Genomic DNA, 15,087 nt, shown 5'->3' with positions numbered 1-15,087 from the left:
TACAACAGCATTTCAGTGAATGGTAGCCCATTTATACAGTGGTGGACCTACAAGATTTTTATCACTGGGACATTATAGTCACCTTAGCTTTTGTACCTACACTCTATGATAGCGTAATGATAAAATCAATTATATATTGCTCAGAACGCTCCCCCCTCATTAAGTGATGTATGACTATTAATGGTGCTATATTGCTTTGGTTTAATCACCTTTTCGGTTTTAAAAGTATCAGCCTAATATTTTCAAGCTGCTTCTGTTGTAAGAGTTTTCTTGTGGTTCATTTATAGCTGGATTTTGATCTTAATACAAAATGCCTTTTTAAACTTGAGTAAAATTAGTCCCTTTATATTTATTGTACAAACTGTTCGGATTTCAAGTTCTAATCTCATTTTGTTTTAGTGGATTTTCTTCCGGGTTCTCTTGCCTTTCTTGTTCCCACTTCTGCCTCTGGGCTGAACCGGTCTTCTCCGTCCTCCCGGCTGCAAACCCTAGACCCACTTCAACACTCGGCTTCCTCATCCGCTTTCAACGCGCAGCTCGCGTGTCCAGAACCACATCCAAGGGAACCCTGGGCATCACCTGGCCGCGGCCCCTAACGTGGCTGACTCCCATCTCAGCGCGGCCGGAGAGCAGCCTCCAGGGTCCCTGGCAGAGCCGGCGATGCGCCTTCCCTTTCCGGGTCCGCCTCGTCTCCGTGGCCAGCCGCCTGGGGCCGTGCCTTCCCTTCCCCGTCTGCCCAGTCTCCGTGTGGCCGGCCGCCTGGTCCGCCTCGTCTCCATGGCCGGCCGCCTGGTCCGCCTCGTCTCCGTGGCCAGCCGCCTGGTCCGCCCCGTCTCCGCGTGGCCACCGCGAGGCCGCCCAGGCGTCGCGCGCCGCCTTTGTCCTCCGCCTGGCCACGGCCTCCCTCTGCTCTCTCGGGTCCCGTCTGCCGGCCTCCCCGCCCCGCCCGTCGCTGGAAGGCCCCACTCCACGCCAGACGCGCGGCCTCTGGCGCTCCACAGACGGCGGGCGTCGCAGCCCGAAGCCTCCACGCCTTTCTCCACTCAGCCTTCAAAATGGCGGACCAGACGATCTCGATCGGCACCACGTGCGCCTGCGCCTCCCGCGGCTATTTCACCCAGCAGCCCCAGCGCCCGCGCCCGCTCCGCGAGGCGCCTGCGCAGGAGGCGGTGCGCAGCTCCTCCCCCGGCTGAGTACGCCTGAAACCGCACGTCCCTACCCCGCCCCCCCGCCGGCGGACGCCCTCGCCCTTTCCTGTGAGATTCTTCCGCCAAGTGGAGGCCCATCTTCGGTCGACTGCCTACGCACTTGCACAACAATCCAATAGGCGCTCGGAGCCCCCGGTCTCCCCATTCAGCCTCATCTGTGCGCCAGGGCAGTTTCTGCTGGGGACCCGAAGTTGAAAACCGATCTCGCGGGACTCTTTCGCGTAACGTGAGGCAACAAACGGAAAGAATGGGGCGCGGCGGAGGGATCTTGTCGGCGCGCGTTCCTCCCCTAGTGGGGGTCGCCCGGCAGGCGGAGGGGGAGGGGACGGGGAGGAGCCGCCGAGGGATTGTTGTTTTCCACGGCCCCGCCTCCGCCCGGCCGGCCAGTGGCGACGGGCCGCTTCCCCGCGAGCCCCGCCCGGCGCCCGAGGCTCAGCCAATGAGCGGCGGAAGCGGCTCCGGGGGGCGGGCCCGGGGGCCGTGCGTGTCTTGTGAGAGCTCTTGAACCAAGTCGGAGCTGGAGTCGGCAGGGCGGCTGGGGACGGCCGGCCGCCGGTGACTCAGGGCGGCGGGAGGCGGGTGAGCGCGCCGCGGCCGCGGCCGCGGGAGAGGCGAGGACTCGGGGGCGAGCCCGCGGGCCGCGCGTCGCGCAGGCCGGGCGTGGGGCGCGGGCGGGCGGACGCCGGGACGGGCCTCCGCGCCGGGCCTGCGCTTCCCGGGGCTCGGGCGGGCGCGCGGAGCTCCTGTGGCCGCCCCCGCGGTGTGCGCGCCGGGCTCGGGAAAGCGAAAGTTGGCGGGGCGCGGCCGCCGCCCCACGCGCTCGCTTCCGTCTGCAGGAGGGCGCCCGCCGGCGGAGACATGGTGCTCACGCTCGGGGAGAGCTGGCCGGTGCTGGTGGGCAAGCGGTTCCTCAGCCTGTGCGCGGCCGACGGCGCCGACGGCGGCTGGGACGTGCAGCGCGTGGCCGAGTGGCCCTGGCTGGCGGGCACGGTGCGCGCCGTGTCCCACCCCGACGTTTCCAGGAAGGACCTGAAGGTGAGCCGCCCCCGCGGTTGCCGTGGGAACGCGCAGCCCCCTCGGCGGCCGAAAGTTGGCGTGCGGAGCGCGGGGCTGGAGCGGGCGCGCCGTTGTCAGCCGGCCGAGCGGGTGACGTGGGGGCGCAGTCCGGGCGAGGGCCGGCGCGCGGAGGTGCCTCCAGCCTTGGGCTGGGGGTTGGTCCTCTGTATTTCCTAACTTGCTTCTTTTTTTTTTTTAACTTTACCACTAGTTAAAAATGAAGTGCGAGTGTAGAGGGAGGAGTCTCGTTCTGTTTGGCCCATTAGGGTGGGTATTTGTCCGTATATGGTGGGTCAGAGCAGAAACGGGTTCCTGGTTGTATGTGATGAGTCTGTGGGTGGGTGTGGGATGTGACCATATATGGAGGGATGGGGTGGAGCTGGCCCATATATGGTGTAGTGGAGGAATGGCTTCGAAATACTGCACTTGGGTGTTTGGGGGCCGGGAGAGAAATGGGAGCAAGTGCAGCCAGTGATTTCTTAAATCGGGATGACACTCAGAACCTTTTCCAGTTAAATCCTTTGAAAGAGGAGTGAATTCTACTTGTACTGACTCGTAGAAGTGTTGCTGTGAAAAGATTGTCTGGGAACAACCAGTGAGGAAGCCATTGTACCAACAAAGACTCCTTTGTGCAAAAATTGCTGAAAAAAGATCCCTAACAAAGACTCCAAAGTGGTGATAAGTTGAAGGACGCTTGTCAGAACGGAAGGTAGTTCCACCCTGAGTGATGTGTGTGTTTCAGGATCTTCACTTGGTCATCCCTGCTTTTTCTTGAAACTGCCCAGGAAATAAAGCTAGCAAGTTTTAACATTGGGAGTTAGATATATGTTGATCCCTGAAACACTGTTCATTTGTGTACTCAAGGTTGACAGCCCATTCTCATCCAGTATGAGTCTACAGAGGGTTGTGGGAAAAGGATATGTGTGCTTATGTGTTTTAAAACTTCTACTTGGTGCTTGGTCTTCAGGTTGAGGCAGAGGAGTGAGCGCTGAGCACTTAAGCACATGCCAAGCATCATGCTGACCTCTTGCCACATTGCTTTGAGGGTGGGTACTGCTGTGCCCCCACTTGACCGTGTCTTGCAAAGATTGTCTTACCCTGGGAACTGGCATAGTCTGCATTCTGACCCAGGAAGTTTTACTCCAGGGCTGCCTTCCTCACTATCAGGCTGTGGGGTTAAGAGCTGTACCATAAAAATCTCCATCCGTACACTGTGAGGTTTGGTTTTTCTCCTATGTTCTGCTCACACTTGTACCAAATAAGGTTTTCATGTTTATTGAGATAGTGTATAGTACAGGGATGGCCAGTTATTTATTTTAGGCGAATAACCTTTCTACATAAAATGAGCTTTATGTCTGAGAGAGATTTCAAAGATGGTTGTGGTTTATTTCACCTTGGTAAAATTTTCTGTGGTACGTTTGTTTTAATTGACTAGAAACAATTTTTAAACTGTAGTCTTTAGTTCTTTAGCAGATGACAAGAGACTAGATGTTCCCTTGCCTTTCCTTCCATGACAGTGATCGAGTACTTGTTGTAGGCAGACAATCTAGGAGGTCCTTAATATACATTCATCTTATCTCTATATCTCTGCTATCCCCAACCTTTCAGGAGTGGGTGATACCCAGGATGAGGAAGTAGTTTGAGGAAAAGGACTCTTGTCCAGACATGTGTTACTAGCAACTAAGTAAGGGAGGAAGGATTTGAATCCAAGTTTGGCTGTGTGTCTTCTCCACTGTACTAAGGGGCCTGAAGTGGAGACTACTGGGGATTCAATTCAAGAACAGTTTTGGTTATGTTGGATTTTTGCCTTATCTGCAGATTTTGCAGCTCAGCCATTTGTAAGGTGCAAATCTATATTATTTCTTTATTTTAATCATTGTCACTGCATTCCTTAGTAGCTAATGAAATAATTGGCTTAAGTGTAAGGACCATGTTGTTAACAAAAATGAATTTTAAAACATTGGAACCAAATAGTACAGTCAGGAATCCAGTAACTAAGACCATGCTTACATCTGGGCTTAGGGCCATTGAGCTTTTTGAGTGGTGGGGTCGCGGCGGAGATGACGAATAAACAAACTTAGGTACTGTGAGACTATTCTAGTATTAGTACAAATACAAGTTTGTCTAAACTGGCAGGCTTAGTTATGAATGATATAAAAGCCAGGGCTTATTAATTTTGTTTCACCTTCTGGTAGACTTTGTAGCAAACTTACATAGGTGACAAAAAGGCAGTATATCTAGTAGTTGATTGCAGGGAAGTGGAAGACATAGTAACAGTAGGTAATAATGGTTATTATGTGGCAAGCAATAATCCTTACCAGTAGCCTGTTTGGTAAGATTTTTGTGTGGGGGCGAGGTGGGGCATTGAAGTTTAAAGAAATTATATAACTTGTCCAAGTTTGTCTCTAGACTTGAAACATTGAGCTTTGATATTCAGGGAGAATGTGCTTTGAGCACTTACTTTTGCTAGCCTCTGTATCCTTTGTACCTTGAACACTAAGTAGCATGTACTGTGTACATAAGCGATATCTGCATGAATAAGTGAAGAAGTCAAAATAATTTCCTCTACTATTAGGAAATAGTTTAGAAATAACAGATCAGAAATAACTGCTGGAGCAGTGACCTTTTCCACATCTAGAATAACAGAGATCTTAATTAAATGTGGTTCCCAGGATTTCCTTCATCTTTTATCCTTCTACTTGAGTGTGAACTGGCTTCTTTTGCATTAGGCCTGCAGGGAATGCCCTCCTTCCCCAGCTTGCCTGTCTAGGTCTTTATCTTTCTTTAACCCTACTTTTTCCTGGAGTCTTCTGCCCCTTAGCTCTTTGGGTTATCTTCGACAGGTAAGTAGTCTTTTTGTCATCTTTGTGTCACTTTTCCTGCTGTTATCAGCAATTGAGTGGCCTGACCAATGCCTAACCTTTCATCCTTGCATATAGTTGGAACTTGAATATTGGTAGATTCTGCTGCCAGCCAGGCTGTGTGAGATGAGAAACTCCTAGTGCAATGTAACAGAGACTGTTTACCCCTTATAACTGAGTACTAGACTCTGTTAGGAAAACATTTTATTTTGGTGTAAGAAGATGTAACAGAAGCATAATGAATTAATTTCTTATTTATGAAACAGTGAAATAGTGGTATTCTGCATTGTAGAACTAGGCAGAGTCAATATGTAAGTAAACACTTAACTACAAACCATGCTGTTCTGTGTACTTCTGTCACATTTGGAAACATTCTCCTTGGCAGTTCCAATGGTTTTCATAATCATACTCAGGTTAGATGAGTTTATGCTGAGATTAGGAAGTTTGAGATTAGCTATAACATTAATTCATGTATCATAAGATTTTCTTTTTTGGGAAAAATTAGCTTTGAAGTAATTCATTTGAAATATCTAACATTTGGTCAAGATATTTGATAGTCTAATTAGTTACACATTTACAAAAGGCCCTGTTAAGAGAATAGCAAATTCAGAAATTAAAGGTGGGCTTTCATAACTAATTGACTTTTTATTTTTTGTCTTTAGTGTCAGCGTAGGTAACATCTTTGTGAGCCTAGGGAGCATGGGAAGAAGAAAACAGTGGAAGCTTGTTTCATTTGTCAGCCTACATAAACTTGATCAAGTCATCCTAGTTCTCTCTGAATAGGAATGTCTCCCCCCCTCCCCAAAGTATCTGCAAAGGAGCTTTGTGGGAGGTGTCCTTCGATATTGAACCCTCAGACTTTAGGGACCAGTGGAAGACAAGTTTTTGTTTTCCTGTGCTGGGAGTGGAACCCAGGACCTCATAGGAGCTAAACTCTTTTTTTCAAAGTACTTAAAAATTGAGATATCTTGGGTTTTCGTTTGGGTTGTCTTAAGTTTATCTTTTTTAAATAGTAGTCTGATAAGAATTGTAATGTTGCTTGTATCTGGGAAAACAAGATCTTTTTTATATATATATTTATATTTTAGTTGTAGCTGGACACAATTCCTTTATTTTTATGTGGTGCTGAGGATCGAACCCAGTGCCTCGCACATGCTAGGTGAGTGCTCTACCACTGAACCCCAACCCCAGCCCAACCACTTAAGGTCTTAATCCTTCATATTTTTTTCAATGCTGAATAGATATTACGTGATCATGTTGAAGACCCTGTGTCCTTCACTCATAACTTAAGTGATATGGTGTCAGATTTAGATTACCATGGAAGTCTTACAACTACCTAGTTGCCTAACCAGGCACTTTACATACATTGTTGTAATGTATGTCTTATGCTGACATGGTGTCTCATGCCTGTGTTCTTAGTGGTTTGGGAGGCCTGCAAATTCAAGGCCAACCTGGACAACTTAGCAAGACCCTGTCTCAAAAAATAAAACGGCTTGGGGACATAGCTCAGTGGTAGACACTCCTGAGTTCAATCCCCAGTACCAACCCCTCCCCCATCTACATAACAATTCAGTGAGAAGATGTTACTGCTTTCTTTTTGAAGCTAATAAAATAAGATTAAGAGATCTTAGACTTCTAAGTAAGAATTCTCAACCTGCGATGCAGGTAAGTTGGTTTCCTTTCTAATCCTATATATTTTATTTTATGCAAGTAACATCCAAGAAAGCTTCAACATATAGGGATTCAGGCCAAGATCTCTCTGATTCTGAAATTTGTGTGCTTATTCCTCTTATACCACATATCTGAAAGGTGGGGAAACTGGCATGGAAAGCCACGTTGGAGTTGAAAGACTAGTCTCTGTGGGAGATGTCAGGGTACCTGGATCCTCTGGCAAGGAAACAGGAGAATGAGTAGTCTCTGTACACCTTAGTAAGAAGCATTTGGTTGGTTGCAGTGGCAGAATTGATATTCCCAGGGATAAAGACTTTGGACATAGCTGTTCTCTGTTTACATTTATTCTGACTTGAAAATTGTAAGGTGCTTATTACAAAAAGCCTTCCATACAAGAAGTTATGCAGTTTCCTAGCCAAATTGCCTGGTAAGTTAAGAATGTGTATTTATTGTTGGTAGAAGGGTAGGGTGGGTCTTAAATTTTATTTATTTATTTATTTTAAAAATACTCTGTAGACTGGAAAATGTTCAGGATTGGAGTTAGCAATGTATCAGTTGAAATTTACTGCTTCTCAGGTGAATAAGAGAAACAATGTAGGAGCCCAATTCAGAGAGAAGTTCACTCATTTGTTTATGCTCATAAGTGAGTAATGATAGGGACTGTATACCAGTGACAAGATAGTAAGCGAAAGCAGACACAAACTGACCTGTTTGAATTCATGTCAGTTGACTAGCCACAGATAAATAATGCCAACTGTGGGTTAGTGCTAGGATGGCAATACGTAGAGCTTTGAGGACAGTTAGCCAGGGGAGTCTCTGGTGAGGGAAAGGCTTTTTGGTAAGGGGAGGCTGCTTTGAGGAAAGGATACTTGAGTTGGGTTCTCACAGTGCAGTTAGTAAAGACATCTATGAAATCATGAGCAGATTTTATAGCTGATGTATTTATTAACAGTCCTTGAAACAAAATAAGAGGTTTCTTAAGACAAAGACTTTTAAATAAAAATAGTGATTTTTCACATTGAATATTAAGGGAGTTTATTGAAATCTGTCAAAATACATAAATGTTGAAGAAGGTCTAGAATAAATTAATGGGCAGCATATTCATAATGGCTAATGGAATTTGGGTGTTTTGACCAGGTACAGTGGCACATGCCTGTAATCCCAGCAGTTCAGGAGCTGAGTCAGGAGGATCTCAAGTTCAAAGCCAACTTCAGCAACTTAGCAAGAACCTGTCTCAGAATAAAAAGGGTTGGGGGCTGGGGATGTGGCTTGGTGGTAAAGTGCCTGGGTTCAATCCCCAGTACCAAAGAAAGAAATTTGGGTGTTTTGGGTACATTATATGACCTTTCAGGTTTTGTGAACAATTCCTACACCTGAAATTGCCAGAGACCAACTTTTGGTCTGATTTTTTAAAATTTCTTAATAAAGCTATGGAAGTTGTAAGGATTGTAGCTTTATGCTTAAAACATATTTGCATGTCTGAAGCAGAAACCATCACGGTCACTTGGAAAACAATATTTCAAAGGTTGTTTTAGGGGCTGGGGAGATAGCTCAGTTGGTAGAGTGCTTGCCTTGCAAGCACAAGGCCCTGGGTTCAATCCCAGTACCAAAAAAAAAAAAAAAAAAAAAAGGTTGTTTGACTTTGATATAAGCAGTTACATGGGGGGCAGTTTGGTGATAGAGTGCTTCTCTTGCATGAATGAGGCTCTCTCAGTTTAACGCTAGCTCTGGGAATTGGAGGAAAAAAAAGGTAGTTCTGGGGTCACTTATTAATTATTTCTATATCTAGTAAATGACAAAGTAGTTTTAGACTCCCAGCCTTGAAGTAAATTTCTCAGCTTTCTCTGTTGATAGGGATATTGAAGTATTGCCATGTGTTAGGGTTTTTTGTGAAGTAAGTCTGTCTGTACCAGAGGAATCCACCAGCAGCTGGTGGATTGTGGTGATGGGGTTGTCTTAAGCCCATTGCAGTGTCAATGGAGAATTGAATTACAATGTGATGGGAAAGTTGTTCTTTTGGGTTTCAGATTTGTATCTTCTATTCCCAGGCTCACACATCTCATTAACATGTAAATCCCTTCTAAGGGGGTTCTTTGGTTTCTGAGCTACCCAGAAACTGATCCCCAAAGACCTGGACTTCTGCATCCCAGAGTAGTTTGGGGATCAGGTTCGGAACATGTGTGATTGTTCTGTTGTGGCTATGAAGGAAAAGAAGGGGACTAGCAAGGTGGGAGCCTCAGAACAGTGAGGACCTGATTAAGCTAGTTCCTGTGTGCATAATGTTTATTTTGTGACTTGAATCTGCTTTTCCAATTTCATCCAGGTATGTGTGGAGTTTGATGGGGAGTCTTGGAGGAAGAGAAGATGGATAGAAGTCTACAGCCTTCAAAGGAAAGCATTTTTGGTAGAGCATAACTTGGTTTTGGCTGAACGAAAGTCACCTGAAATTTCTGAACGAACTGTTCAGTGGCCTGCAATAGTGAGTAAAACTGATGAAAAGAGAACATTTCATTCATTTGGGGTGAAACAAGGAAAACATAAATGAAATGCCTGTATTTGGCCCTCTGGGAAGCAGTAGTCCATATGTGTGACAATGTGGAGGGTCACACCCAGGATCTTCTGCCAGTCCTGCTAGGAACTCTGCAGCGCTAGGCCTGCCCCTGGGCTTTTAGGGCCTTATTTTCTTCACTTGAAAAATGGGGGAAATGGGAGCAGAAGTGATGTGGGGAATATTGAGGTCAGAGGTCAGAAACTGGTGGTCATACAAACTTACAGGTCTGTATGGTTTGGTCCAAACAGAGTTAGTGTTTTAGGAAAATTGAGTGAGCTGCCTGCTTTTAAAAACATGGAGAGTACATCTAAAAATCTAGATTTCCAGTGTCTCTTGAAAAATTGGCAAGATGAGGCAACACTGGGACCTTGTGGGCAGTTCTTTATGGCAGCAGTCCCCTGTAAGAGTTTCCAGTCTTGGTCTCAGGTCCCTAAGGTTCTCTCCTGCTCAGAATTATTTTTGGCTCTAAAAATACTATAAGAAGGCTGTGCTTGTATCTATGTTGTAAATACTGTGCAGTTAGAGGAAAAGAGTGATCCCTGTATCTGGAGAGGACATCTGGGTCTGGGGTTTTATGGGGAGCTGGAGCTTATGAGGGAGTCAGATATGGTAATTGGAAAGACCAAAATGCTGCTTGAAAGTTGACCAGATCATGGAGGGCCTCAAAAGGTGGCAGAGCTAAGGTTTTGCTCATCAGTGAGAAGAGCTGCTGGAGATGTGTGAATGGCAACGGGTTGCAGTTCAAGTTGTACTTTGCTCTTTGTATTTTTGTGTTCAGCTGTTAAGAATTTTCTGAAAACATAACCTTGTCTCCCCAGAAAGATATGCATACACTTCTTTTACTGAAATTTTTGGGAAACCAAGGATCAGGGAACCCAAATGTTAATGACTCCCAAATGCTTATCTGTTTTAAATTACTGGGTTTGATGAAAATTATGTGATTTTGTAGCTACATCATTATTGTCCTTGCAGTAAACAAAAGGTTAACAGCCTTGTCACTTTCTGTGTATCTGAAAATTACCAGTTCTGTTTTTAGAATGATGCTGACTTTTTTTTTTTTTTTTTTTTCTTTCAGGTGTACAAACCTTTATTGGACAAAGCTGGTTTGGGATCCATAACTTCTGTTCGCTTCCTAGGAGATCAGCAAAGCGTATTTCTTTCCAAAGACCTTTTGAAGCCTATACAGGTAAATCATAGGGATGGTATTAAACCTTAAAAACAGAAATTCAAGTTTTCTCTTTTAACAAGAGAAGTAAGATATTGGTGTTGCTTGCCCATATTTAGATGCCTATTAAAGAAAAGAACCCATCCCATCAAGAGTTAGTTGTTGGATTAAGTCCTTCAATTTTAGCCTATAGGTTTGTGCTGTCCATTTGGACTGAAAGGACAGGGTACTACAGTTGATGGTGTGTAAGGAAACACCTAGGTGATAAGAAAATAATTGAAGTTGACTGTTGTTTGCAGTTGGGTGTGTGTGCATGCATACACACAGGCAACCGATATATGCAACTGATCCTGGTTATTCATGGATTCTGTTTGTGAATTTACCTACCTGCTGAAATATTTCATGACCCCCAAGTCAGTACAGTACTTGTGGTGGCTTGCAGTCATTGGCAGACATGCTCAGAACCATTTGAGTTGCCCGATGCAGGTTCCCACTGAGGTCAATTAAGGCGATGTTCTTTTGCCACCTTTTTTCAGCTGTCCTGCTATAAACAAATGTCCTTTTTACAACCTTAGTGCCCCAGTTTTGTGCTTTTTTTTTTTTTTTTTTTTTTTTTTCCTTTTGTGGTTTTTCTGTGTAAAATGCCCCAAATGTAGTGCTTAGGTGCTGTTTGGTGTTGATAAGCTCAAGAAAGCCGTGATGGGTCTTAAGGAAACACATGTGTTAGATAAGCTTTGCTCAGCCATCAGTTACAGTGCTTTTGGACATGAATTCGAGGCCAATGAAACTGCAATATGTATTAAATAAGGCATCTTTCAACAGAAACACATATCAAGAAAGATTATATATTGAGCAGTTGATGAAAATGTGACCAGAGGCTCATAAGATGCCTGTGTTTCTCTTTTTTTTTTTTTTTTTTTTTTTGGGTGCTGGGGATCGAACTCAGGACCTTGTGCTTACAAGGCAAGCACTCTACCAACTGAGCTATCGCCCCAGCCCCTGTGTTTCTTTTAAGACAATGGCTCAGTATTTACTAATTCTGCTTTTGGTAACCTGATAAAGTGTAACTACTGTGAATCCTGATAACTGGTTGCATATACATATGTTCTTTCCAATTAGTTTGGAAAACTTTCACCCTTGTCCTTAACAACATTTGGGCTTCTGGTTGCTTTTGTTAATATTTGTTATGAAAATGCTGAAGGGAGGAGATCACTACCTTGAGAATACTGTTGTTTTGTAATGACCTCTGTCTGTTACACATCATTTATGAAGATCCTCAGTCCACTTTATGCAGTCTGTTTTGTGACTTCAGACCTGACTTGTTTCTGTAGTACATACAATTATTAAACCTATTTATTTGCTAAAAGGCAGCTTGGGGTCGAATTGCTGGACCTGTATCGAAAAGCCAAAACACTGGCTTTCTTACCACTTGTTTTCACTTTTACTTCCATATCCTGGAAGTGGGTGGAAACAAGGCCCATAACATGGGCGGCTTTGTTCATAATGTTGAAGTAAATGGAGCAAAGGAGGATGCTTTCACATGCAAGCTACCTTTGTATGTCACTAGGCATCTTTTGATGGTTTTCCCGCCTTAAGAAGAATGATGTGTTTATAGGACCTGTGACATAGATGGGTGTTTGGATATTTTGCCTTGCTGGGTGATAGAATAGTTTTTGCTTGCTAGCATTGTTTTCTTAATTTACGTTCTTTCATGTGTCCTAGTTTTTCAGTTAGGTACAAGTACTGGTTTTGTTTCCTGAGATTAAAAAAGAAAAATCTAGATTAGTGTTTGTTCACAGTGAGTTACACCTTAAACTCTCAGTGTGAATGTTGTTCTTAATGTAATACTAACATACAGTTCATTGAGGGAAACTTCATTGTGCATTTTTGGCCTTTACTCGGGGCATTGCTAGTGATACTTTAGTTCTTCAGAACACTATTGTGTAGATATGGCTTCTGCTGTATGAATTTCATAGGATGCTTGCTTTAAATAATGGAGATCACCTGAACATAATTTGGCATATGCTAGAAATTGGTATTGAAACTTAAAGTGTGCATTTAGATGGATTCGACTTAGTTATTTATGGGTAAGAAAAAAGACAGGGTGTCTTGATGAACTATTTAGCGCTTTAGATGGGTCCTAAAACTGTCCTAGGTAGACTGGAATCACTCTGCCTTTCCAGAGAACCCTGTGTGGCTCTCTTCATCAGTAGGTTGCTTCAACTTATGATAGAAATTGGAAAACACAGTTAAATTTTTTGAAATTGTAGTAGTAATAAATGCATGAGGAGAAAAGACACAAACCAGTGTACGACCCATTCCAGTACTTAGCTTTGGGCTTTTATGGATCCCTGGTTCATGTAATGTCACTTGGCTAAGGAAGTGCATTTTCTAGCATGGCCGCCTTTCGGAGGTAGCTGTCACTCCCAGTGGGAGAAATGGGTGGACTGTTTCTTGCTACTGCGTATGCATTTCACAGTGGCAGAAAAGTGTGAAGGCCTTAAACTGTGAGGGCTGCTGTGTTTAGCACTGTTTTTCTTTGCTCTGCTAGAGCTTTGGTTTGGCAGGTTATTCCTATTGACAGTCTGTATACATTTATCATAACTGGGTGTGCACACAAAACCAGAAGACTGGAAAAGTGCCAGGGTGGGGCTGCTGCCAAGAACAGAGTGTTTCAGAGCTGGCTCACTCCAAAGCCATTGGCTATTCATTCAGATTTTGTTTGTCACCGCCCCCCCCGCGTCCCCCCCCCCCTCCGCCCCCCAGCTTCCTTACCTTTTGTAAAGAAGAATGCGTTTGGGATACTAGTTAGGTTAAGTGAATTTGTGTGTGTGAATTGAGATGTTAAAACAGCAGTTTCAGTGAAGTGACAGTGTACATCTGTCTCTCATGTGTCTTTTGTCTCTTGTATTGGGCCTGGGATTTCCCATCCCCAGTATGTGGGATATGGACTTGTTTTTAAGTGGGATCAACCAGCTTGTTCATTTGCTTATTATTTTCCCATAACCAAAGTTATGTCATGCTTAAAATCATGTTGAGCCACTCGGCACTTCTCATGCTCCTGGCGTGGGTGACTTCCTTTCAGTTGGCCTTATGCCTGTGATTGTTTGATGGTTTCCAGCTTCTTGACCTATTCAGTTCACTGGAGTTGTAATGGTTTGATGCCATCAAATGGCTAGTTGACATTGCCTTAACTGGTCTGAACGACCAATTGAAATATTCACTGGAATTTATTAACAGTCCCTTTTTGTTTCCTTAAAGTATAACAGTCTTTGATTTTACAGGATGTAAATAATCTTCGGCTTTCCCTTACTGATAATCAGAGCATCAGTAAAGAATTTCAGGCTTTGATTGTGAAACATTTAGATGAAAGCCATCTTTTAAAAGGTATGTGGATGCTCTTGGTGATAGTTCATAAGTTGACAAGTGATTTGCTTGTAAGAAGCTAGGATTTACCTCTTCACTCATTCTGTCATATTAAAATTTTTTATTTTTAAAAAAATTTTAAGTAATTTTAAAATTGAAAAATCAAAAATTTTCCTTTGCTTTCTCATGCAGCATGATTGAAGAATTTAATTAGTAAAGTTTAGAAATTATGTGAAATTATAAAAGTAATATGAATATTTAAAAAACTCAGCTGTATTTTGACATGGAATTTGGTGTGTTTGAAATTTTATTTATTTTTAAATTTTTTTTAGTTGTCAGTGAACCTTTATTTTATTTATTTATATGTGGTGCAGAGAATTGAATGTAGTACCTCACACATGTCAGGCAAGCGCTCTGCCACTGAGCCACAATCCTAGCTCTGGGATTTTAGTTTTATAAATTGAGGCATTTATTCCTTAGTAATCCTTACCTTCCCGTTTACTGGTATTGAGTTTCTCAATCAGTTTCCCAATCATAAAGAAAAAAAAATTTTTTCTGAATCAAACTCACAGTTCTTTTGGGGTTCCTGAATTTGATTCCTCTAGAATTACACAGAAAAGTGAGTTTCTGATGAATTGTCTGATACTTCTTGATCTGATGGAATGTATTAAAATAAATACATTATTCTAATTTAAATCTGTGGGAAAATGGAGCATTAAAAGTTTACCTTTTCTCCTAGCTTTGCTGAAATCTGTCTTAAGTTTGTAGCAATTATTTTATCTTCTTTATGTTTATAGAAATTAAAAGTTTGAAGAAGAGCATCTTGGGTAATGGTGTCATTGGAAGATAGTGCAGACTGCTCTAAGATTTTTTTTTCTTTTCTTTCTTTTTTTTTTTTTTTTTTTAAGGTGATAAGAACTTAGTTGGTTCAGAAGTAAAAATTTATAGTTTGGACCCATCTACTCAGTGGTTTTCAGCAACTGTTGTGAATGGAAACCCAGCATCCAAAACTCTTCAAGTCAACTGTGAGGAGGTAAAGACCATGATACTGACATGAAAGATGAGTTCCAGGGCCAGATAACTACACAGAAGATCTGTAATCTTCCAGGAGCTAAACCCTTCTTTATTTTATAAAATGTTAGGTAGAATAAGAGAGAGAAATTATGACAGTCATTTTAAAAAGAAATTATTTCTAAGATACCCTTTTAT

General features: G+C 43.4%; 1 protein-coding gene across 4 annotated transcripts in view; it reads left to right on the top strand.

The window, feature by feature from the left end:
* Window positions 1-1,301: 1,301 nt before the first annotated feature.
* Window positions 1,302-15,087, top strand: part of Kdm3a (lysine demethylase 3A) — a 44,376-nt gene continuing 30,590 nt past the window's right edge. The window contains exons 1-6 of one of the 4 annotated variants that reach the window (XM_047522060.1): window positions 1,302-1,434; window positions 2,045-2,243; window positions 9,120-9,275; window positions 10,423-10,533; window positions 13,782-13,899; window positions 14,787-14,911. In XM_047522060.1, coding sequence (XP_047378016.1) covers window positions 2,067-2,243; window positions 9,120-9,275; window positions 10,423-10,533; window positions 13,782-13,899; window positions 14,787-14,911 — 687 coding nt within the window. In that variant the 5' untranslated portion in view covers window positions 1,302-1,434; window positions 2,045-2,066. The other 3 variants (XM_047522059.1, XM_047522061.1, XM_047522058.1) reach the window with 3 other exon arrangements.

The sequence above is a fragment of the Sciurus carolinensis genome, chromosome 13, assembly GCF_902686445.1.
Source record: "Sciurus carolinensis chromosome 13, mSciCar1.2, whole genome shotgun sequence".
In the NCBI taxonomy this organism is placed as follows: Eukaryota; Metazoa; Chordata; class Mammalia; order Rodentia; family Sciuridae; genus Sciurus; species Sciurus carolinensis.
The sequence above is the reverse complement of the archived record's forward strand: the minus strand, read 5'-3'. Positions and strand labels throughout refer to the sequence as shown.